Raw genomic sequence first — 26,227 nt, 5'->3', positions numbered from 1 at the left:
GATTATTTCACCGGCTGACACGGGTCCCCGATCCAGAAATACAGACTATGACTAGTTACAGAATTTTATAGTCTTAACATTTACAGTGGATGATGCATGCTAAATACTGATTTTAGTTCCTGTAATATTTCCACGATTTTTACCCCATTTTTACTACTTAAAAGTTCATGGCTATCATAACAAACAGGCAGATGTGTCAAATTCACATTTTGCTTGCATGCTCTGAAACTGTTTACTTTATAATAAAGTATGCCTTATAATACAACCACTGATCTATACTTAACATCTTAACTAAAAAAAAAAAAATTTCCATTTTGGCTTCAATAACCATGTAAAGTTCATAATCTACACACAGAGACCTATCATTTGATATATTTAAGGACTGTCTCTAAAGAGTTTGCATTTCAGAAACAAAAGATAGAGGTAAGTGTAAAATATTTTATTACATCTATTAAACTAAAACTTAGAAAGAAACATCCTATCAATTCTTCCAGATACCAAAAAAAGAGGCTATGGCAATACAGTAATTAGAGATACATTGGATGTCAGAATTAAGAGATCCACAGATGTGAATATGTATGTGGATGTCATATATATTTTGTTGATGAGGATGTTGAAAACTATAAGGTTATTTCGCAGATGTGGGTATCCACATCTCTAAAAATCACTTCACCACAAATACAGATGCTAATGTTTTTATTTCTCAAGAGATGTGGATGCAAGTATCCAATAAATCTCTAACAGTAGTTCTTGTACACTACAAAGGAAGCAAACTAAAAACTGTAAATACTGTAATAGTAATTTTGCTTATAAAAAAATAAGAAAAAAAGACTAACCTTGAATATAATGTCAGGTCTTCCTTCAAATTCCCCAAAAAGAGTGAAGGCATCCTGACCCTTTGGGAACATATCTGAAGCCCTCAACAGCAGTATTCTAATTTCTTCCAGCATGGTTTTGTCTGATTTGATTCCAGTAACAACCTGCAAAAATATAATGAAAAAATCTTCATACATGTATATCCTTGGACAAGAATTCTCATAATATGAAGGCAGAGGAAGATCATTATATTTAACAGCTCCGTATGAAAGCTGAGGAAGACCATTATATTTAACAGTACTGATATACCCTGGAAAGTTATTTTGGAAAACAGCAAAGTTTAGAACTTGAAATTCGAGGAGTAAATCTGTAGCAAAAAAAATAAAATAAAATCATTAAGTGCAGGACAAAGGACCAAGTTCCATAAAAATCAGATTAAGAATTCATTGTCCTATTTTTAAAGTAAAGAAAGAAAATACAAACCTTCCTACAATACTGTAACACAGTATGTAATGAGTAAACAGTACCTTGTGAGCAGGCACACGTGCCAAGTTACAAGTGTTGTAATCAATAATATCTGCTGTACCAGAGGATTTGCAAAGTAATTTGAAATCTAAGGCGCGAAGATCTTTGGCCCAAGAAGCGTTGTTATTACCATCTGGAAAATAATTTGAAAGTTCAGATAAGAAGTTGAAGAGTGAATATTGTATTCAAATTGTTCTGTCATGCAGAATAAGAAACAACCCAAATGATACATGAAGTAATCTTTCATGTCAATATACCATAAGAATAGGTAACTCACTTGTATTATCTGCCACAGTAGAGTGTTTGACAAAGGCCACATCACCACCACCTTGTACGAGACACCTGAATGCCCCAGTGTAACCAGAAAAGGCTTCTACTGAGCTCCGGTCACACTTTCCTTCTGCATCTCCTCCTGCATAAGGTGGGCCACTTGCTCCCCCCACTGTAAGGAAATGTATGCATAAGGGTTACACTTTTTTTTTTTATCCAGAATTTTTGATATGCACACATTGGGAAAATTAGGAGAAACTGAAAATTTATATACAGATAGATGTATGCTTAAACATTAAATTTCCACTGAATATGGCATATATAGACAGTATGCAGTATTTAAAAACTAAAATTATATCTTTCTGTGCCTATGAAAAATTCTAACGTAATTGAGCCTATTTATAGAATCTGCTGATATACCATTTTTTTATGCTTGCTCCATAAGATTAATCACTTAAAACTAAATTTTATGCAATCAGAAATTCATTACAACAATCTTCCAAGTCACACTTGAAAACCATGTATTTATGAGTCAGAAGTGTTCTTGTAGGAGAAACGTTAATTTTTTTTTTATCTCGGCATCTGAGTGTTATCAATCAGGATCCACATTAAGCATTACACTGGAAATTTTGGACACTGGAATATGTTGTGAGTCTTGAGATGCATTCTGAACAACTGTGAGAAATGTACTGTGGTATCATATTTAAGGGACTGAAATTACTGTAGATATCTTGACTGTCATCCAACTGTAGTGGAAGTGTGTGCAACAAAGCTTTCAAACCAGTGTGCTAGAACTTGCCTCTTGTCATTTTTACTTGGGACCACATGTCTTCCCTGGCTGCCAAGACTATCCAATACATTATGTGACCCATTCGTGGAGGTGATGGAGAGGCTTCTATTCGTCTGACTCCAGGAAGTGAATGGGACAGTTCACACACTCATCAATTTAATCATGTGAAAGCCCTATCTTTGTCTACTGGTCTCCAGGATCAAGTTGGAGGAGCTGATTACACGCAGGGCATTTTCTGTAAGCCATGGTTCGCACAAGGAGTCATCACAGTCTTCAAGGCCTCTATGGCAGTTGCTCAATACTAGCTATAATAGGGTAGACAACAAGTACTGGAGAAACTTCAGCTTTAGGGATGAGACTCACTCAATCATGCTTAGCCATAAATGCTAAATGCTATTTGGCAGAAGATATGGCATTCATGTCTCCACAACTTAAGGCCTTCTTTTCTGCAAGACAGCTTTCTTCAGGACATTCTGAGTCATCCAAAGCCATAGGTAACAGGTGGTGCAACATTGTGGTGTTGTTAATCATTCCCATCCAGCTAGTGGACTAAGGGGTCATTGCAGTCTTCAAGGCCTTACTTTAATTTTCTCAATGCTAGTCATGATAGGACAGTCAAAGAGTACTGGACTGAACTTCAACATTAAGGATGACTTGGTTCAAGATGCCTGTGATGAAGTCTAGCTATAAATGTTTCGATACTGTTTGGCAGAAGATATAACATTTGTGTATCCACAACATCAAGGGATTCTTTCTTGCAGAAGGTGTTCATAAGGACAATGAGGTTGCTGCATGAGCTCAGGGTCCACAAGGTAGATGAAGTGGATGTTGCTGACCTGCTTTAAGTACTACAAGCTTCTGACAAATATGGAGTTGATGGCACTTAAGCAGGAGTATGCAGTAGAAAATTAGGCCACAGAATACAGGAAGCGAAAGGCATTTTAGGTGTCCTCACAGTTTGAGGATGCCAATAACATCACAAGGTCAATACTAAGACCTTTAAAATAGCACCACAATGTCTATGATTTGCACAGCCATTAAGAGGTACTGGAAACTCAACAGTTTCATCGTTCTTCAGACCTCTCCCTGCTGACCAGCTTTCTATGTCCACTTCCTCTTGCAATTCTCCTTGCCCTTGGTCCTAGTGGGTTCCGGCGCTTGGTCTTCTAAATTTCATAATCAATCAATCAATCAATCCTTGCCCTTGGACATCTGGGTCAGATGCTTCTCAACCATTCTGTACATGTTTGTCATCATCAAGAGGGCCTGCCTGTCACACATTCCCCACCCAATCTGAGTCATCCACCACCCACCACCTGACAGGGGTCATGCATTGTGTAGGTTACAATCGTTTACAATAAATAATCCTAAATTCACCCAAATATTTATTTATTTTATGTACATATATTAAAGTATCTCGAATCAACTTTTCTTGAGGTATTCAATTGTATTTGGCCAGAAAAATATGTTGCTTTAGTTGGGGAGATCACATAAAAAATAACCGTAGCTTTCCTCTACGTAGTTTATAATTGAGTGACAATTTTTTCCAGTATGACTGGTCATGATGGAACATATCTCAGTAGAATATGCGGTGCCAACTATATAGCTTATAGAGTATAACTGGGATTTAAACGGTATCCTGTGTTTATGTTGCAATATACTTATACAGCATTGTACTACTTTTAATAATCATGTCAGTATATGCACACATTATAGCAACACAGTAATTGGTTACCTTAAAATTAAATTCCTGAGACTATTACTTTTAAACAGTACAATGAAAAAATTAGACTACGTTTCAAAGCTAATCTTTGAACGTGCAACCGTGTGAAAGTGTTTATGCTTAATTTTTTATGTAATATATAAGTTTTCAAGCTTTAATGTGTAAATTGAATAACATTAATTGACAAAAGTAATCATTTCTCTCTCTCTCTCTTACTGAGATGAGAGAATTTTTATGGTATATGTATGTTTATTTGTTTTGTATGAAAAAATAAATTTTTTTCCTAATTTTATATTAATTTTCAAATAATAATAATAATAATAATAATATAACTGTAATTACAAAATTCGTATGTGGTACATATTTTAAACAAACAAATATCTTTCCTTCATCTTTTGAGAAGAAGCTCGAAGGCAAAGCTGTCAGACATGTCACTTGAACATGACAAGAAGGAGGAGTGTTGCTGATTAGCGGGTCAAAGGTTTCTTACATAATTCTCTCTCTCTCTCTGTCCAACATAATTCATAAAAAATTTCACTCTCCTAAGTAAGGACAACTGTTATCTCTCTCTCTCTCTCTCTCTCTCTCTCTCTCTCTCTCTCTCTCTCTCTCTCTCTCTCTCTCTCTCTCTCTCTCTCTCTCTCGTTCGTAGTTAGCACAACCTACATATTACTGTTTCTCTGTATGTCTTTACCTGTACAGTAGATAATTTTAAATTGATCAAATTGTACCAGTACCATCTACAAACTGTAAATGCACGATTCTAAAACATAGAGACACAGAGCATTCAGAACAAAGAGAAAGAGACAGAATAAAGGCATTTCAGAACAAAGAGAACGAGATAGAACAAAGAAGTTTTTAAAAACGAGGTTGAGAAGACTTCTAAGAATAGATTGGTGGAATGGGGGGGGAGAGAGAAATAGTATACTAATCTTCACACACTCCTATATTCTTACATCAACCATTTATTTTTTTTTTAAGGGTAATGTATTAAGCTAACTTTTAAATGAAATTACAATAACTTTAATTTCATTTAAAAGTCAGTTTAATACTGAATCTCCATCTTTTGATACCTAACGTAAGAATAACTTTCTCTCTGTCTCTCTCTCTCTCTCATGTTATTCTCTCTGTCTCCATAATAATTCATAAATAATTTAACTTGATATTTCAAGTAAGGACAATATCTCTCTCTCTCTCTCTCTCATGTGTTATTCTCTCAGTCTCTGTAATAATTGATAAATAATTTCACTCTCTTAAGTAAGGGCAACCCTTTTCTCTCTCTCTCATTCATAGTTAGTGCTCACACATTTTTACAACTTATTATTTCTCTGTACGTCTTTACCTGGACAGTAGATAGTTTAAATTGATCTAATTTTACCTGTACTATTTATGAAGTGTAAATGCACTAGTGTGGGAAATACATTCTATAACATAGAGACTAATACTGTACAACTAAGAGTTGTATTAGTCAAAATAAAAAACACTTTGTTCATGAAAAAGCATTTCAGAACAAAGAGAAAGAGACGTAGAATAACAAAGTTATTAAAAAGAGGATGAGAAGACTTCTAAAAATAGATCGGTAGGAAGGGGAGAGAGACAGAAATTCTCATCCAACTCTATATTTTGATGTCAACCATTTATTTCTTTTTTATGGGTAATGTATTAAGTTAACTTTTAAATGAAATTACAGTAACTTTAATTTCATTTAAAAGTTAGCTTAATAATTTGAGAGCATGATTAGGGTCACATTTAGTGTTTCAACTCTAGAAATAAGCATTTATTAGCATTTTTAGAGACCGTGCCAAACTTGCGCGAAAATTTGCCTTGTGCGAGGGGTTCTGAAACCTAACCTCGCATAAGTTCAGGGTATGACTGTATAATTAGTATGTAAAATTTCAAGTTTCTTGAATGAAGGAATTTAGATTTCGCAAATATTCTGAAACATTAAATTGTTTATAATTCACGACTACTTACAAAAGTATAACAAACAATCATCAGTTACCTTCCTTTCCTACACAAAGTGCACACAGGCTATCTGGGTTTGTACCATCTTTGTCATAAATGGGATCTTTGGCGCCCGGGGCACAGGAGGCACTAAAGAAACGTCCCATTTCTCCAGCATAGTCACAGTTACCTGATGTCAATAATCCAGCTTCTAGAAGTGTTGCAACAGGTATTTTCCATCCTAGAAAGAAAGATCTTATGTATTTATCACTAGATAAACGTATCCACAAAACACTATAAAGTTCCTCACACAACACAGAAAGAAGGCATAACAGAAGTTTAAAAAAAAAGAAAATAAGGATAATTGTGCATGGACAAGGGAAAAGAGCAGAATGATGTAAACATCTGAGCTGTGAATTGTAACAACAAATAGAATTTAAGATAAACTTGTGTCAGATACAGTATACATGAGTAAAAATTATAAAGTAAGTACTTCCAGATGTTCTCTTAGCTTCGAAAACTTTTCTCCTGACATTATAATTCTGTTTTAAAAATTTGTTTGTTGTTCTTATATCTTATATCATTTACGTAATGCTTTTTACATAATAATTAACATGAAGTTCATTACAATTATTCATATACCAGCAAACTTTGCAGTAATGTAACGAATGGATTAGCATTATGGAGGCTAAAATTTTACTGACCACTAGTTCTGTGTCTGGCACAGATAAGAAATGAAAGGTAATAAAAAGTGTTTCACATGTTTAATTCGGTAAAACAGCAAAAAAGACAAAGAAACCTTCAAATACCATATATCAATTCACCCCATCCCTAAGACTAAAATGTTGCAATTCAAACTCTTAAAATCACCATGTAAAGCTTAAAAAACTTTTCTTAGTGGGAAGAAGTATGGCTATCAACTGGCATTTCAGTGTATTGAATGAAAGATATGCCTCTTAAATACAAGTTGTCAAGTTACACAAAAAATGCAGAAAATTATAGAGAGTACTGGTTTATCAAGGAAAAATCAACAATATAGAATCATGGGAGATAATGACCTTTTAACCATCACGGGCAAAATGATTTGACTAAACTGGTACAGACCGTTGTGAAAAGACCCTCCTTGGATTTGGACATAATGCATGCAATACCAGATAAGGAAATCAAATGGCCAAGCACTTGGCTAGCAAACTTCCATTACAGCATAGGTTAACCTACCCATGCATAAAGACAGGAAAGATCAGATCAGAGATAAAATGAACAATACTGTCATGTATGTCTTAACGTTATGTCTTAACGTAAGTGCAAGACATGCTATATAACGCCGTCCGTAGACGCGTTCAGTTCAAAGCTGCAGCTAGATGTTGCGTAATGCTGTAGAGTATAAGTGTAATCAGTTATTGTTGTGTTAGTATCGAATCCGACACACAGGCTTCGATCCTATGAGTTCTACCTCATTTATGTAGAATATAATTCCTTATTGTGTATCTGTTATGATTCCATTGTATATGCTTTTTGTATTTTGTATACATCTCTTACTGCCTTCTTCTCAAATGTAGCAGAGAATAAACATGAGCTGAAAGATATAGCTTTATTATCGCCCTTCATCCTCGGACATCTGCGACGAGAATGGCACCAAACCTCAAATACTAAATACATCATATTTACCTTGCGGGTAAGAACGAAGAATTGTAGTATGTGTTATAAATACCAACACATCAAATACATTATAAATTAACCTACAAAAGAAGGATAAGAGTGGCAGAGTATACCTTTAAACATGAAAACTTGAACCCAAGACTGAGGAAAGTCATGACACAAGGGTATGGAAGTCACAAAAGCAACACAGATCTACCAGTGACAGTCAGATATAGATACTGGAATCTCATCTGGGGGGTAGTGCCATCAGTGCACCTCACGTGGTGCACTTGGCATTACTAATGGTTCTTTGGAACATCCCTTCAGCCCCTGGCAGCAACCCCTAACATTCCTTTTACTGTTCATATTCTCTTTCTTCCATCTTACTTTCCACCCTCACCTCCCAATTGTTTCACAGTGCAACTGTGAGGTTTTGCTCCTGTTGCGCCTTTAAAACTTTTTACTCTCAATTTCCCTCTCGGTACTGAATGACCTCATGGGTCCCAGCGCTTGGTCTTCGGCCTAAATTTTATATTCCATTTCATTCCTATCAGCTTCCCTGACTTACCATCATCAAACTTGACACTTTTGTGATCTGTAAAATCACACCACAGATCACATATCTCCCACTACCTGACAGCAGCTGGTAGCCTGCTTCATGACTATTAAAACAGTAACATATAGTTGACCTATGGTATTCACTGTAACATTGTTTGTGGGGTCATTTATGGAAGGACTGCAAAAATATTCTACATTCTTTTATTTAAAAGACATTTACATTTTTTATTACGCTTTCTTTATTTTGTCTAACAACCTTTCATACTTCAAGGTCAGGTCTGTCATTTCCATGGGAGTTCAGAGGCATGATTATTGCTTCTTTTGAAGCTAAGGCCCAATCTTTTACATTGTGATTTTTTTTTCATGTATAACGGTTTACACTGCATATGGCTTGCCTAATTATAATGGCAACAGATTCGGCAAATGGATAAGTATACTAACCTGCTGTCCTCTCAAAGCCTGTATGGCAAGATTTCTTGCCCTTCAGCTGGCTAAGGGAAGTGATGCCAGAGTTAGCCCTCACGACTGCCACAGCAAAATATGAGGCATCTAGTAGGCCATATCTCTCGGAGACAACTGGTATGAGTCCATACTCCCTAGAATGATAAGTTCAAGAGTTAACTTTGTTATTGTACCACTGCTACTATTACTGCTGTTATTATTATGATTATTGTATAGTACTCTGTATACATAGCTTACAAAATACACGGCAAGCAGTTTGTCATAACCAAGGCAGAGGATACAGGAATGACTCGGTGAGCTAGTGATATTACTATAACATAGCACAATATTTAGAGTGAAAACAGGAGCAGGTGTATCAGAAGAATTTCAGATAAATGTTGGTTTTCATCAAGGATCAGCCTGGTCCTTTGCTGTTTAGCACAGTAATGTAGGAAGCTACAAAAGGAAGGCCCCTGGGAGATACCATATCCAGACGACCTTATAATTATACCGTAGTTGAACCGGAGGAAGAAGCTGATAGAATGTTTTCAAGATGTAAGAATGAAGTTGGAGAGAGAAATGGAAAACCACTTAAACAAAAAGCTTATGGTGACAGTTAAGGAAGGAAATGAAACAGCGGTCATGTGTATGCTAATGGAAAGGTGTAAGACGGAGCTGAATGAACTCATAGGTCCTAGTGCTGGGCCTTTGGCCTAAATTTTATATTCCATTCCATTCCAGAGGGAGTAAAAGATTTCAATACCTGAAATGTATACAAGCAACAAATAGGGACAATATAGGTGGAACACCATGTTACTGTGGAAGGGGATATTTTATAAGGGGTACATTTCTGTCATCCTATCTGAACTGAGGTAGGTATTTAAGAAGGTATGAGAAAAAGAGGAATGACAGCCTGTATGAAGTGAAAAGTGACCGCTGGAATATCAGTAACTCAAGTATCCCATTAGTAAATAGGGTAAAGATTTGTGAAGCGTGCATTAGTCCTGAATTACTCTATTTTTACTAAAAAAGAAAATGGAGGAGATTCAACATGTGACTATAGAACACTAATGTTCAAGGTGGGAAGATCATATACGAACATGTTTGTTGTGGAGAGAGATGGTGTCCAGCACCCGAGATGATTTAGACTTGTGATGAGAAGAGATGAGTAACAATTAGTGACAGGACGAAAACCAGTAGGAAGGCACAGAAAATCATGGATAGAGGAAACTGATGAAGACCTAGACAAGATGGGAGTTAGGTAGAAAATGAACAGACAGAGTGGCAAAACTCATTTCACAATAACCACCACAACAGGAAAATCTAGCATAAAAATGTTCATGATGATGATCATGAGAGTTAGTGGCTTATTAAGTTTCAGAGTTTACATGTATAATAAGCTCTCAACACAGATGGCTCATTGAAGAACTATTATTTGAAAAGATGCAAGACTTCAGTGGCACGGTATAATACTGTACCTCCAAATGATGATTTTATTTTAAAATGTCTTTGTGGCTAACAAAAGCATTTTTATCACATTTATAGGAAGTTACACTGTCTTAACTAATACAGTATTATTATTATTATTATTATTATTATTATTATTATTATTATAAACTACTTAATAATAATATAACAGTGGTTCAAATACCAAAGAACTTGGTACAAAAGCGATAACAATATGTACTTAATATTTCATAAGTAAAATCATCATACTAAGTTGCCTTCTGAAACAACTACGCACGCATTATGTTAGACTACTAAAGTGCTATATTGCATCATTTATAATAACAGTAGCTCTTTGAAGGTTCCTCCCTGTTAAGGACTTATCATAACGATATTCTGAGACCCCTTCGAACCCTTGCTGCAGCCACTTTTTAGCCTTTTACTTTATCCCCGTTCACATTTCCTTTATTCCCTCATGCTGTCCAATCTCTCTAACTATTATTTCTTATTGCAACTAGGTTTTTTCCAAGGTACCACCTTTAGACCCTTGTACTTCATCTCATTTATTTTCTGGGTCTCTTGATCATGCTGCCATCCAGTCCAACACCCTTATTCAGACAAACTGGAAAATGGCTGAAAATGCATAAGTGCTTGGCTTTATAACCTAAATTTCATCATTCATTAAATTATTTAGTTCTGAAACCTAGTAAGCTACATAATTATGTACTGTACAATATCCATAAGAAAAATTTAGTTGATTTAATGAAATATTAACCAAAAATCATGTAACAGTAAAATTTGAAAGTTATAATCTTCAAGCTTAATATAAACAGTTCTAAAAAAAATCTAGGAAGCATAGAAATCTCACACGTGTCCTTTGTAAACATCTCCTTGGTCAAGTGAAACTATGTGTGCACTTCCCTGAGCAACCATGGCAAGGCAGTCATCGCCGTTTGGTGTAACACACTCGAGAGGTGGTCGGATCCTACGAGACTTGAAAACCTGCTGCATCGCAATGCATTTATCACGGGCTATGCGATTTAATATGCAGAGTTTCACTGGTTCTTCTGGGCAGCCCAGTCGTTCAATAGTTTTGTCATAGCCAGCTGTGAAAGACTCAGAAATGTTAAATTGTGGAAGTGAAAAGCGGTTTGTTCATACAGTCCTGATTTCATACAAAGTTCTGTATGTATAAACCAATGCCACAGGGAAACTTAATCTTTACAATGTGTATGGCCATGAACAACATTTATCATGTCTATGAAACATTAAATTTGTCTTGAAATTTTTACTTGTATGAAAAGTGTTTGGGAAAATGTAATATTACTTACTAAGAAAAAAATTGATGATTTGTTACATCTGCTAACATGATAAATATGATGTACTATTAAAATCATATTTTCAACTAAAATATAATTTCAAAGCTCTCAATAACATTATTCTTAATAGACGAAAAAAACACATTATGTGAAAATTGTCCTGTTATATACACATTTTTAAACATTAACTATTTTAACAATAGTACTGTTCTAAGCTTAAAATAGTTGATGTTATCATCTTCAGTGTCCTTGTTGGTATGATTTTCAGTCTGGTGGCCTATTCATATACTTAGCCCACTAATCCTTTGCCTTCTTTCAGTTAGAGAATTTTCAGTACACTAATCCTATTCTCACAGTCCTTACGCTAATTTGAGCGGTCTGATCTATTGACACGATCTAAGAGGCCTCACTCTTTTACTGTAGAACTTGTTGATGTTATCTGGGATGCCAAAAATGTTTTGTTTCCCGCTACTGTGGTTAATGAGTTTGTCAGCGACCTTTTTCAGAGGTATTTTGTCAGTACTTTTACACACTGACTTGCTTTCTTTGAAATTCATCTTATGAATTTTAACCAAATAATGTACAACTAATACTTGATTTCTGTCATGTATGTTTAGTGCTTTCATGTATTCCTTTTACGCACTTCCAGATTTCTCCCAGTCTCTCCAACGTAAGCAAGGTCACACTTCTCCACACGGAAGTATATAAACCCCCAGGCCTGTCCTAACCAGTAATTATCATTCATTTAAAAATATTAGTTTACATTCATTTAAAAATATTAGTTTACATATCTCTCAATTTCATAGAAATATCTGCATAATTAATTACTTGTAACTATATAATACAATACTGTACATTGTAACCTAACTGGAACATGGTCGATTTCAGTAATCCTGCCTACTTAAGCTCGTTACATACGTAAAATACCTGAAATATAAAAAACCAAGATTATATATATACATATATATATATAACATATATATTTCTGAGTTCGTCCCTGTGTCACCCGGTGAAATTCCTTTCTTGTACGAATTTCTAGGTATAAATATTGCTAAATATACCAGAGAAAAGAGCTATCAGGAATGCTGGGTTACTACCCCCAGATTGAGCACCTTCTTATACCAAGAAGGCGTCGGTATGGATAAGGGTGAGTGAAGAAATCACAACCACAGAACCACACTCGAAAGACATCCCAATGGCAAAATCCCTCGGAAGAGCGGAGAGCCGTACCAGCTCCCACACTCACCCGCCTGCCAAGCGGCGACCCCAGCGCCATCTGAACTCATTCCATTTCTAGCACGTGATCGTTGTTGCTAAAATTTTTAGTACTTGTGCTTTTTGGCTATTTTTCGCCTTTCCCAGCATGTCGTCGAGCAGCTTTACTGTATCCAAGTTAAGTACCATCTTATTGTGGGGTTTTTATGATAAGTTTGGCTGTTTCAGCCCGTATTTATTATTTATACGTGGTTCTGTTATGACGCTACGGCGTCCCCTAGTCAGCCATGTCGACTGCGAGGTACGCCCGTCCAGCTTGTTCTGTTTGGGCTTCTCTTTGTCGATTACATTGCTTATCATTATTTCCCCTAGGATTCATCCTGGTGGCGTTTCCTAGGCTGGGTTTTTTCGGTGTTTCTCTAACGATAATTTTGTTGAACCGCATCATTAGGGTTCCTGCATTTGGGTTCCCGTCATCTTCCTGCTTAAGTAACTCCCCAGGATGTTTCCCCTTGGACAGTTATAGCTTTATAATTATTATAATTATTATTTTGCTTGTGCTTGACGTCATGTTTTCAACTGCTTAGAATTATTAATTGTTACCGTGGGGGCGTCAGGTACAGTTTTCCTGTTTACTTCCTGTCGCTTCTCTCGGTTAGGCTACGCGCCTAGCACAAGCACAAGATTATTTTATTGTTTAATGTATATATGATGGTGATTTATTATTATTCTGGTTAACTTCCCTTGTGTGGGGTTTCCCTATATCCTGCCTAGTGTATGTTAGGCTTTTATTTTGCGCCTTTTGGCCTCCTGCTCTCCCTTTCACCCTGGGTTAGGTTAGGCGAGCAGAGGGGATCAGCAGGTAGAGGGAGTTTCTGTTGTTGTTCCATCCACTGACCATTGTTTGGGTTGTGGAGTGAGACCCCATTGTCCTCGCCCTTCTTTACGGAGGGGTAGAGGTTTTTTTCTGTGGGTGTGTCTCCTCCATGCTTTTATAGCATTCCCTTTCTTTCTGCTCTGGTTGGTCTTCGGCACGGGAATTTCTCTCCCTGTTGTTTCCTCATCCCTCCCTTTCCTTCTCCCCTTTTTATTTCATAGGCTACGTCTATGTGTGGGGTGAGAGTATGGAGGCCTTAGGTCACTATTCCTTTCCCTTTCCTTCGGGGTAGGCCATGATCTCTCCAAGCTGGTATTATTTACCTAGCGTGGTTGTGTTTACAGTTGAGCAGGTGAAGGCATCTTCCCCAGTCTCCTGTTTTCCTCTGCTCTGGCCTACTCCCTTCCTTACCCCGAGTTGTTGGATCTTCCCTGGTGGAGGGATTCGCTCCCTCCCAGGGCTGGTCCCAGATGGCATTTTTCTTGGCTCAGTGTCTCGTTAACCCGCTCTCCTAGGATCGAGCAGGTTTTCAAACATTCTCAGGGTTACTTTTTTCTCAGCATTGTCCCGCGTTCGCTCCGGCATTCGGGATGCTCTAGTTGGGTTGACTGGCGCTTACACCTGCCCTTGTGGATCTGTGGTGTTTTGTAGCCTCACCCTTCTATTGTTCTCTAGCGGTAGAGGCTTGGGATCCCCGGAGGGGGTGGTGCCGGACTCCGGGGAATGCTGATTTTTATGTCATTGTTAACCGATTATGTTACCATCCTCTGTATATATATGCATTTATTTTGTTCCCGGCGGCTCATCCCGCCGTCGGATATATATTTGTTTTCTTGTTATTGTTATCAGAGTCCGGTGATCCTACCCTTGGGTTCCGCCGTTTTATTCCCGGCATCCCTTGTGGTAAGGGTCCTGTTGACTCTGCTCTCTCGTTCCGCCGGAGTATTCCGGCAGTCGAGGGGCTTCTTACTTACCTTAAATCTAAGTTACTTTTTCTGGTAGGCTTGTCTCTGACGGGGTTTTTCATTCCGCCGGAGTGCTCCAGCAGTACAGTTTGAAAATACCTGTGCCTGCTTAGTTTAAGTTTCTTAGAGTGGTAGGTTCATATACTGTTCACACTTACAGACTGTTCGTTGTGAGGAGCCAAGATGTACCGCCACCCTCCACCAACCCTACGGGCATGTGGTGTGTCGGACCCACGCTGGCTGTGCGGTACGGCTTGATGACCTGATCGTCTGGCATCCGGAAGGCTGTGAGGTTTGCTTCGCGCTCTGTGGATGCATCCAGGACGAGTCAGTAAGCTGCTTACTTTCGTTCTTCACGTTAGTTACAGTTTGCTATGTTGTCATATCTTGTGTTCTAGCGCTTATATATTTTACAGTATATTAGCCCTTCCTTGATTCCCTGCTCCCTTTCAGGCCGACAAGTCCTCCAAGAAGGAGGCCCTAGAGTCTCTCCGCGCCTGGGTGGCTGGGTTCAGGAGGAACGTTCCGTCGGGGAAGCCCTACGTCCTCGACGGGAAGCTGAGGGACTTGCTCTACCCCGGCGCCCGGATTGCTGCGGCCGTACCAGCTGATGTGGCGCACCCATCATCGAGCAGATCCGGGTTGTGACCCAGCCACTACAAGAGGACCCCCTTTACACGGAGGTTTCGGAGGATGTCGCCACTCTGGATTTGGACCTGGAGCCCATGAATACCGAGCAGGACCAGGAGGTAGGTAGAGAGGTAAGTGAGGCAGTGGGGGCGGGCGCCCTTTTTGATTTCCCTTCATCCTCTGTATCTTCTTTCCAGGGCTTCGCTAAATCTTCTATCTTGAGGGACAGCGCTCAGTCTACTGTCCCCAAGTTGAAGAAGTCGTGGAAGGCGAAGGGCTTCAAGTCCTCGTCTTCCCGCAAGGAATCCCCTTTCCCCCCGTTGAAGCCAAAGGTTGCTGAACCTGTGGCCTCCGGGAGCAAACCAGGTACCTCGGGCAAAGGAGCAAGTAAGAGGGTGGCCAGGCCCAGCCCTCCTCACCAGCCTGCCTTTGACCCTGAGGCATTTGCTGGGATGTTGTTAGAGAGGTTCTCTACGGAGGTAGAGGCCAAACTTTCTAAGTTGACGGAGAGGCTTCAGAGTCAGGAGACTCTTCTTGCTGATGTGGCACGCTCCGGTGGGGCCGGACCACACTATCAGATCCCTGACACTGCTACCCTCCCTCCTTTTGATGTAGGGAACCCATGGCGTTTTGCTCTTCGTGCTATCTGGCATGAAGACACCTTGACCATTGAAGGTCTAGGTACCAGGCGTCTAGAGGAACTGGAGTTCTTCCCGGCTGATCTCTTGCCCCCCTACCCAGGCTTCGTTAGGCTGACGGAGGAAGCCTGGGTACGCTCAGACAAGGTCCCTAAGGAGACGGTGATCTTCCCTAGGGATCAGGCGCAATCTGCTCTCTTGCGCACCTTTTCCGAGTGGCGGGCGGAGAACACGAAGTTGACCATCTTCAAGGGCAACTTCACTATGTTTTCTCTCGGGGATAAGCTGCCCACTCCCTGCCTGAACAAGGTTGCTATCGCAACCGCTCAGGCTTGCTTGGATGGCAAACCCTTGCCTCAGCTTCGGGAATCAGATCCTACGTCTCTGATCTTCCCAGGGGGTGACGAGTTCTGGAAAGACGCTCCGTCCACATTTACTGTCAGTAAATTGGACGTAGATTGCGCGTCAAACCAGTTCAGCGAGCAGCTTCCTAAGCTTCCGGAAGCTCTCCTGAAGGCTGAGTTCGAGGCACGGTGTCGGTTGAGCCGGTCTTTGAACTTGCTGTGCCTGTCAGAAGCGACCGACGTCTCCTTTGCAGAGGAGCCATTGTCTCAGGTTCTGACTAAATCCCTGTTAGCAGGGTTTCAGTCGGACCTGTACGACTTCATGGTGGCAAAGATGAACTGCCGTAAGTTCACCTTCGCTGATGCCACCATTCGTCATGAGCCTAACAGACTCATGAAGAGTTCTTTCTGGGGAGACAATCTTTTCCCAGAAGATGAAGTCTCCAGTGTCCTGGGCGAAGCAACCAGGGCTAACCAGAGTCTGCGCTCCCGGTGGGGTATCTCCGCCTTTAAGCGGAAGACCCCTGAGTCTAGCGGTTCCCAGAATAGGCCTGGGAAACGTTATAGAAAGCACAGGAGACCACAACACCAGACGGTTGTTCAGGCAGTTCCGGTCTCGACGGTGAACCAACCGTCCACCTCCAAGGCTCAACCCCAACAGTATGTGCTGGTTCAACCAGCCCAATCCCTTGCTGCGCCTACGTACGTCTCCTCGCCGGCGTACAACCCTACCTATGAAGGCCGTGGGGTCTTTCACGGCCTTAATAGGAGCGCAAGGGGGGTAGAGGTCGAGCCCCCTACAGAGGCAGGGCTGGATCCGTCTCCCGAGGGAAAAGTGGCCGCGGTAGAGGAAACAAACCTGCTTCCTCCCACTGAGACCAGTCATGTAGGTGGACGCCTATACTGGTTCAGAGACCAGTGGTCCTTCAGTCCTTGGGCACACAGCATTGTGTCCAAAGGCCTGAGTTGGAGCTGGATCAGGGACCCTCCTCCCCTGACCAGGTTTTATCAACCCTCCTCCAAAGCCCTACAGGACTTTGTGACGGAGCTTCTCAACAAGAGAGCAATAAAGAAAGTGAGGCACCTCAAATTTCAAGGCAGGCTGTTCACTGTCCCCGAGAAAGATTCCGGCCAGCAAAGAGTGATTCTAGATCTGTCGCGTCTAAATCTCTGCATACAATGCGACAAATTTCGCATGCTTACAGTTGCTCAAGTACGGACTCTACTGCCGCATGGAGCCGTCACCACCTCTATCGATCTTTCAGACGCTTATTATCACGTCCCGGTTGCGCGGAACTTCTCTCCCTTCCTGGGTTTCAGACTAGGGGAACAGGCCTACTCCTTCAGGGTCATGCCTCTCGGGCTCAATATAGCCCCCAGGATATTCATGAAGCTGGCGGAAACAGTTGTTCAGCAGCTACGGTCCCGGGGGATCTCCCTAGCAGCATACCTGGACGATTGGATAATCTGGGCCCCAACCGTACAGGAGTGCAGAAAGGCTACAGCCATAGTGATCGAGTTCCTGGAGTCATTAGGCTTTCAATTGAACAGGGAGAAGTCCCGCCTGACTCCGGAGTCTCGGTTTCAGTGGCTGGGTCTCCAGTGGGACCTAACCTCGTACAGGCTATCCCTCCCGCCGGCCAAGCGGAGGGAGACAGCCGCCGCTACCAGAAAATTTCTGAAGGGCAAAGCAGCATCCCGCCGGTCTCAAGAGAGGATTCTCGGCTCTCTTCAGTTTGCTTCAGTGACAGACCTGCTCTTGAAAGCAAGACTAAAAGACATAAACAGAGTGTGGCGGAGATGAGCCAATGTCAGGCTCAGAGACAGAGTCTCTTCAATCCCGCAAATCTTGAAGACAAGGCTTCGACCATGGTCCACAGTCAAAGGCCTTTCGAAGTCTGTCCCCCTTCAATTTCCCCCCCCAGCTCTGGTAATCCACACAGACGCTTCATTAAGCGGCTGGGGAGGGTACTCACCAAAACAAAAAGTACAAGGGACATGGTCTATAATGTTTTGACAGTTCCATATAAACACCTTGAAAGCTATGGCAGTGTTTCTAACTCTGAAGAAACTTTGCCCCGCCGGCCAGATTCACATCAGGCTGGTGTTAGACAGCACCGTGGTGGTTCATTGCATAAACAGGGGCGGCTCCAAATCGAGTCGCGTAAATCAGGTGATGTTAGCTATCTTCTCCCTGGCGAACAAGCACGGCTGGCATCTGTCAGCCACCCACCTAGCGGGGGTGCGGAACGTGGTGGCGGATTCTCTGTCCAGAACTACTCCGTTGGAGACGGGGTGGTCTCTGGGCGGGGAATCGTTCAATTGGATCTGCCGCCGGGTTCCGGGACTCCAAGTGGATCTGTTCGCCACAGAGAGCAATCACAAGCTTCCCTGTTATGTGGCTCCCAATCTGGACCCCCATGCCTACGCCACGGACGCAATGACCATAGATTGGAACAATTGGGAGAGGATCTACTTGTTTCCCCCAATAAACATGTTGTTGAAAGTACTGCACAAACTCAGGTCATTCAAGGGCCAACTAGCCCTGGTAGCCCCCATTGGCCGAAGAGCAACTGGTTCCCTCTGCTTCTGGAGCTCAAGTTGTGGTGTCATCAGATACCCAAACCCAGACTGACCCAAGTAGTACAAACCAAGACTGTGTCAGCTTCCTTAAAAATTCAGAATGCCCTGGTTTTATGGACTTTATAAAATTTGCTGCTAAAAAGGGAGCAAATATTGACCCCGTTAACACTCTGTTTCTAGAATCCGATAAGAGAGATTCTACTCTCAGGCAATATGATTCAGCAGTCAAAAAATTATGACTACTGACCTGGCGGTTACCTTCTTTAGATCATTGTTTGAAAAAGGCCAAGCTCCGGCCACTATTACTACAGCTAAATCAGCCTTGAAGAAGGTATTTTTGTATGGTTTTAAGATTGACCTTACAGATTCATACTTTTCCTCCATCCCTAGAGCATGCGCCCGTTTGAGGCCGGTAACACGCCCACATTCTGTTACCTGCTTCCTGAATGATGTTCTAAAATTAGCCTCTGATATTGATAACTCACAATGCTCTTATCTGGATCTGTTAAGGAAGACCTTGTTTCTGATTAGCTTAGCTTCAGGTGCCAGAATCTCAGAGCTATCTGCTCTCTCTAGAGGTGATGATCACATTGATTTCCTCCCGTCGGGAGAAGTTCTCCTTTCCCCTGATCATAGGTTCCTAGCGAAAAATGAAGACCCTCAGGACAGGTGGTCCCCCTGGAAGGTGGTGCCTCTTCCACAGGACCGGTCCTTATGCCCAGTCTTTACCTTAAAGGCTTACTTACAAAGAACTCCTCAGTGTATGTTGGGTCCTCTCTTTATCAGGGAAAAAGGTGGAACTCTTTCTTTGAATGCTATAAGATAACAAATTCTGTATTTCATTAAACAGGCCAACCCGGATTCAGTTCCTAAGGTTCATGATATCCGTGCGGTAGCTACCTCTACTAATTATTTTCATTATATGGATTTTGCTGAACTTACCAAGTATACGGGATGGAAATCACCTCTAGTGTTTAAACGCCACTATCTAAAATCACTCGAAGCTCTGAAATTCTCTACAGTGGCTGTGGGGAGTGTCATCCCCCCACCTTAATTATCCTTAACCCTTCTCCTTTCCCCCTGCCCGCCTGCCTCATTTATTTCTCTGCCTGTTCTCCTGGATCAATCAAGCCTCACTGCCTTGCTCCTCATAATTGATACTAGTATTGCCATTATTATTGTTTGTCTTGGTGACTGTGTTTTGTTATGCTGTGTATTTAGATTTAAGCCTAGAGGTACTTGTGTTATTCTATTTTACGCTTCGTATACCTCACATTTTTTATATTGTATAAGGTATATTGTGTATTTCTCTAGTTTATATTTACCTGTCTATGACATTGTATTGTTGGGTGTTTTTGTTCCACCCTTACTTACCTGTGATTTGATTCTCTTTGCTTTGCTGAGATGTCATATTAAATCTATTTTTTCATAGCATGTGTTTTTGTTCATGATCACCTTTTTGTTTATTTTGTATCTTGGCAGTCTTGGCATGATTCTCCATTTCTATTTCACCGGGTGACACAGGGACGAACTCAGAAAAGGGATTTTGACAAAGGAAAATCTATTTCTGAGGGAGGCCCTGTGTCACCCGGTGACCTCCCAGTATCTGGTTTCCCCTGCTTTGGCATGCCAAGCCTGAGGGTGGTGCTAGACTGGAATGAGTTCAGATGGCGCTGGGGTCGCCGCTTGGCGGGCGGGTGAGTGTGGGAGCTGGTACAGCTCTCCGCTCTTCCGAGGGATTTTGCCATTGGGATGTCTTTCGAGTGTGGTTCTGTGGTTGTGATTTCTTCACTCACCCTTATCCATACCGATGCCTTCTTGGTATAAGAAGGCGCTCGATCTGGGGGTAGTGACCCTAGCATTCCTGATAGCTTTTTTCTCTGGTATATTTAGCAATATTTATACCTAGAAATTTGTGCAAGAAAGGAATTTCACCGGGTGACACAGGGCCTCCCTCAGAAATAGATTTTCCTTTGTCAAAATCTCTTATATATATATATATATATATATATATATATATATATATATATATATATATATATATATATATATATATATATATATATATATATGTGTGTGTGTGTGTGTGTGTGTGTGTGTGTGTGTGTGTGTGCATGCATGCATGCATGTATATTACTCAAATACATGCCAGTGGAATTTGGCAATTATGAATTGGACTAAAATGGCCCTAGTCACCACAACCACACTGGGACCTCATTACCTGTCTATATAACAGGTAAAAAAGTGATGAAATCACAAAAGGGGTAGTAAAGCCCAGCCACAAGAGACAGATATGGAGGTCAGGACATACAAAGGAAGGGGTAGGGCTTTACTCTGCAGCCTGATAAATTATGATGAAAGTGAAAAGTAGAAGTAGGAGTCTTTTCTCAACCAGTATAGACAGCGAGTGCCATTATAATATGCACAACACTAACCATACCTGAAGAGATAGACACTGGCACTTCTTCTAGCAATATAATTTGAAGACATATAGCAAATGTATCCTCTCAGAAGCGTGCGATCATATAAACGCAACACTTATTTGTGGGTAACATTTATTTTTTCTTCTTTGTCATCGAGAATAATACATGCGAACTCATTCCAATTGTTCTTGTTGCTGTTGTGGAAACTAGAGTAATGTTGAACAAAACCCTGGGCTGGGTCAGTGTTGGGTGGTACTTGAATCAGGCACTCTTGCATAATTTTCACATCATCACTGGTGGTTAGTCCAAACTGAAGCCTATTCAATATTCATATTATAATGGCACTCGCTTTGTATACTGATTGAGAAAAGACTCCTACTTCTACTTTTCACTTTCATCATAATTCATCAGGTTGCAGAGTAAAGCCCTATGCCCTAACCCTTCCTTTTGTGTCCCCTGACCTCCACATCTGTCTCTTTGGCTGGGCTTTGCTACCCCTTTTGTGATTTCATCACTCTTTTGCCTGTGATTTCAGTCCTTTTTTGTAATGGCTATGCCTTAGATTGAGAAAAATGTGGTAACAAAGGAAGGGGGTTGTTTAGATTTTAGATCTAGTTTTCTTAGACCTATGTGGCTTCTCCATGATTATGGTGAGCTCAGCTCGTTTGCTGCATAATCATACAACTATGTATAATATACAGTGGACCCCCTATTCACGGTTCTGGATTTGCAGCTTCACCTATTCGCGGATTTCGCTATGGAACATACATACACATTCGTGGAAAATTCGCCTATTTGCGGTATTTTTCATAATGAAATATTCACAAATTACTGTATTTTCATATAATTTTCGTGACTAAATACACTTTTTATGATGAAACTAAAAAACTATTAAAATGTTCAGATATAAGCATTTTTAGAGGGTTTTTCAGTGTTTTGAACCATCAAAATAGGCAGTTATAAGCGTTTTTAGAGGGTTTTAAGTATTTGTGGATTTGAGCTCTTCACTGGGGCAGGGCAGTGGTACTCATCCCCATGAATACCAATATATATATATTTATATATATATATATATATATATATATATATATATATATATATATATATATATATATATATATATATATATATATATATATATATATATATATAGATAGATATATACAGAGATATACTATAATATATATATATATATATATATATATATATATATATATATATATATATATATATATATATATATATATATATAGATAGATATATACAGAGATATACTATATAATATATATATATATATATATATATATATATATATATATATATATATATATACATACATATACTGTATATATATAAATATATATATATATATATATATATATATATATATATATATATATATATATATATATATATATATATATATATGGGGTTGACTTATATGTATTGTAAAGACGTCTTCTTTACCCATTAATTACGATCATGTATCGCATCTGTTAACACAGCAAGAATCTCATGTATATATTTGTGTGTAGAATTTCCTGGCCTTTTTTGCCAATATATATTTTATCACTGTATGTACATTATGTCTCTTGTTATTGTTATTTGATTGACTATTAACAAACACAAACTGCTCTCACTCAGCGTGTGGGTCACGGAGACCTGTGGTCGGGCACCACGTTTCCATCCGCACGCTGCTATGTATACCTTATGCCCAGGTAATAAATCAATCAGTACCCAGTTCTGTCTCCTTTGACCTCACAACAGGTGACCCGAGGAGCGATGGTAAACACAGTGGTTTTGGCTTCACCATTAACAGATTCACTATGGCCACTTTACCTTCCTTCAGAGAGCCTTCAATAGAACCATAAAGCGACAAAGTCTAGACCTCTGAAAGCTCCTTCCTCAAAGAACACCCACGCCACTAACGGACTAATTATGGCATACCTTCTTCAGGTATGTTCTGGCATTCTCGAACGGTTTGGCCCTGCCATTTACAATTCACGTCGACCGTATTCAGAAGTCATTAATGGAACCACACAGTTCTGACGAGCCCCAAACACCATTAATGGACTAAATACGGCGCTTATTTTGCATTTTGGTGCGAGTCAAAATGTCAGACACTGAGGTGAAAGCAGCAATAACCCAGGAGATGAAACTGCCACCGTTCTTGTGGCAAAATACCGCATCCTGGTTCCATATAGCTAAAATCACGGACGAGGAAACCGAAGCAGACGTCACCATGACAGCACTGCCAGAGGAGGACTTCAACAGAATCACCCCATGGTTGGACTCGCAGCTGGGCAAAGTCAGAAACAGAAGACCTATGAAAGAAACTCATTGACACATACTCCATGCCCATCCCAGAGAGAGCTCAACGTGCCCTTGACCTGATGAACCAGCCCCTGGGGGACACATCACCCAGGGATGCCTGGGACGAACTACAAGGTCTCCTGATGCTGCCGGGCTTTGACTCAGGTGGACGGAGGAGGGAGATCAGCTTGTAGCGGGAAATATTCCTGCGGTGCCTTCCGCAGGAGGTGATGGCACAAATCATGGAAGCGGACGCACTTTCGATGGACGAATTGGTGAGCCTCACACACAAACTCCACGAGACCACCAAGGCCTCCAAGCACACCGCAACACCTGCAATTTCCGAATCTTTAATCCGTTGGAGTTTAAGTTAAGATCAGAATGCTTCTTGGGTACAAACCATTCGACTAATCTGGTAGCAGAAGAAGCCGAAGAGGGGGGACACGAACGCGGTATACAGGAAGAAGGCGCCGCCGCAGCAGCAGAAGATGAGGACAAATCCAGCCTGGTGTTACTTCCATCGGAGGTTCGGAAAGGACGCAAAAAGTTGCAGAGCCCCCTGTTCTTTCATAAAAAACTAGGAAGGCGGCCACCCATAGCAGCAGTGGCCGCAAACCTTAAGGTAATCCCAGCCAGTAGGATTCTTCATCCACAACGCCATATCGGGACAACAGATGCTGATATACATGGGGGCTATGCAGTCGGTATTTCTGCAGTCAGGGGAGGACCATGACCGCACGTCCAGCACTGCAGCCACACTAGTGGCTGCCAATGGAATCCCCATCCGCTGCTACGGAACTCGGACTGGCAGAATATCCATCCTGGGCCATAAATATGAATGGCCCTTCATCATTGCGGATGTCAAGTTTCCCTTACTAGGCGCCAATTTCCTCTCACAACACAGACTGCTGGTAGACATCAGCCGAAAACGCCTGCCAGATACTGGAACCTGCCACTCCCAACCGCCCTGCACCGGATCGGGAATGCCCGCCGTATGCTCCATCTCATCAAACAAATACAGCGCCCTCCTGCATGAATTCCCAGATGTCTTCAAGCCAGAACTGCATCAGGTGCCAGGTACCCAGGCCAAGCATGGCATTCATCACCACATCACCAGCACAGGCCTGCCGACACATGAAAAGCTCTGCCACCTGCCGCCCAAGAAACTCCAGGATCTTAAATGAGCATTCGCCGAGATGGAAAGGATGGGTATCTGCAAAAAGGCATCGAGTCCATGGGCATCCCCCTCCACATGATGAAGAAACTAGACGGTTCCTGGAGGCCCTGGGGGACTATCGTCAGCTGAACCTAGTGACAACACCGGACTACTATTGCCTGCCAAGCATCCAGGACCTAACAGGAGCCTGCACAGGGCCAAGATATTCACAAAAATGGATTTGCTCAAGTACTATTTTCAGGTGCCAGTGAATCCTGACGACATTCTGAAGACAGCCATCATCACGCCGTTCGGGACATATACCTTCTCCTACTCCACCTTCGGCCTCAGGAACGCCGGGGCCACATTCCAAAACCCGATGGACATCTTGGGGAACCTACCTTTCTGCATCTGTTAAGTGGATGACATCCTGACCTTCTCCACATCACCAGAGGAGCACTTGGGTCATGTCCAGGCTGTGCTGAAATGCCTTCAGAACGGATTGGTCATCAGATTCGACAAATGTACCTTCGGAGTGGAGAAGGTAGACTTCCTGGGACATGAGGTCTCTTCGACAGTGTCTACCCCATGGCCTCCAAGTGAAGGATTTTCCAAGTCCAACACCAAAACGATCGAGTCCCTGTAGGAGTTCCTCAGCATGGTCAACTACTACTGACAATTTGTGCCAGAGATCGCCCGCATCATGTATCCCCTAACCGGAGTGCTGACGGGGAAGCCAAAAGCACTGACTTGGGAAGTTCTGCAGCAAAAGGCATTAGAACAGATGAAGGCAGCCCTTGCCAAAGCCACCACCTTAACATATCAGGACCCCACTGCCCGCCTGAGTCTTACCACCGATGCCAGCAATGTCGCTTGCGGAGCCATGCTGGAGCAGATAGTAGATGGTTCCCCCACCCGCTTGAATTTTTTAGCCGCAAGTTAAAGCCGCCAGAGACCCGCTACAGTGCATTCGACAGGGAACTGCTGGCAATCTACCAAGCCATGCGGCACTTCAAGTACCTCTTGGACAGCAGCCCATTCACCATCCGGACAGACCACATGCCATTGGTACATGCATTCATGAAGGTGGAAGACGAATGGTCGGCAAGACAGCAACGGCACCTGGCTGCTACCTCCGGTCGAACACACCATCAGTTACGTCCCTAGCATGGCGAACCCGATAGCCAACGCCCTATCAAGGATTGAAATAAATTCAGTCCACCTGGGCATAGACTATGAAGACCTGGCAAAGGAACAGGCCGCAGACCACATGGCACTTACCGCAATGAAGTGGAAAGACATGCCAATAGGTGAATCCGGATCAACACTTCTCTGCAACACCAGCACAGGCCGCCCACACCCCGATACCCGCGTCATGAAGAAAGCAGGCGTGCAACATCATCCATGGGCTGTCCCATCCATCAGGATAAACAACAACGCGCCTGATGACAGAGAAATTCGTGTGGCACGGGATCAAGAAGGATGTACGAGAATGGGCAAAGAACTGCATACCGTGCCAGACAAGTAAGATCACAAGGCACATGGAATCAGGCATCGGAGACTTCCCTAAACCACGACAGCGTTTCGGGCACATCCACGTAGACATCATAAGA

At 41.5% G+C, this 26,227-nt stretch overlaps 1 protein-coding gene across 1 annotated transcript in view; it reads right to left on the bottom strand.

Moving 5' to 3' along the window:
* Window positions 1-26,227, bottom strand: part of LOC136831335 (transferrin-like) — a 90,410-nt gene that overhangs the window by 2,898 nt on the left and 61,285 nt on the right. Inside the window, exons 9-14 of the mRNA XM_067091625.1 lie at window positions 11,020-11,257; window positions 8,706-8,860; window positions 6,127-6,309; window positions 1,619-1,783; window positions 1,344-1,474; window positions 837-980 (exon numbers count right to left, since the gene is read on the bottom strand). Of these exons, the coding sequence (XP_066947726.1) occupies window positions 837-980; window positions 1,344-1,474; window positions 1,619-1,783; window positions 6,127-6,309; window positions 8,706-8,860; window positions 11,020-11,257 (1,016 nt within the window). The remainder of the gene's footprint in view (window positions 1-836; window positions 981-1,343; window positions 1,475-1,618; window positions 1,784-6,126; window positions 6,310-8,705; window positions 8,861-11,019; window positions 11,258-26,227) is intronic.

Source organism: Macrobrachium rosenbergii, chromosome 48, assembly GCF_040412425.1.
Source record: "Macrobrachium rosenbergii isolate ZJJX-2024 chromosome 48, ASM4041242v1, whole genome shotgun sequence".
NCBI classification, from domain to species: Eukaryota; Metazoa; Arthropoda; class Malacostraca; order Decapoda; family Palaemonidae; genus Macrobrachium; species Macrobrachium rosenbergii.
The sequence above is the reverse complement of the archived record's forward strand: the minus strand, read 5'-3'. Positions and strand labels throughout refer to the sequence as shown.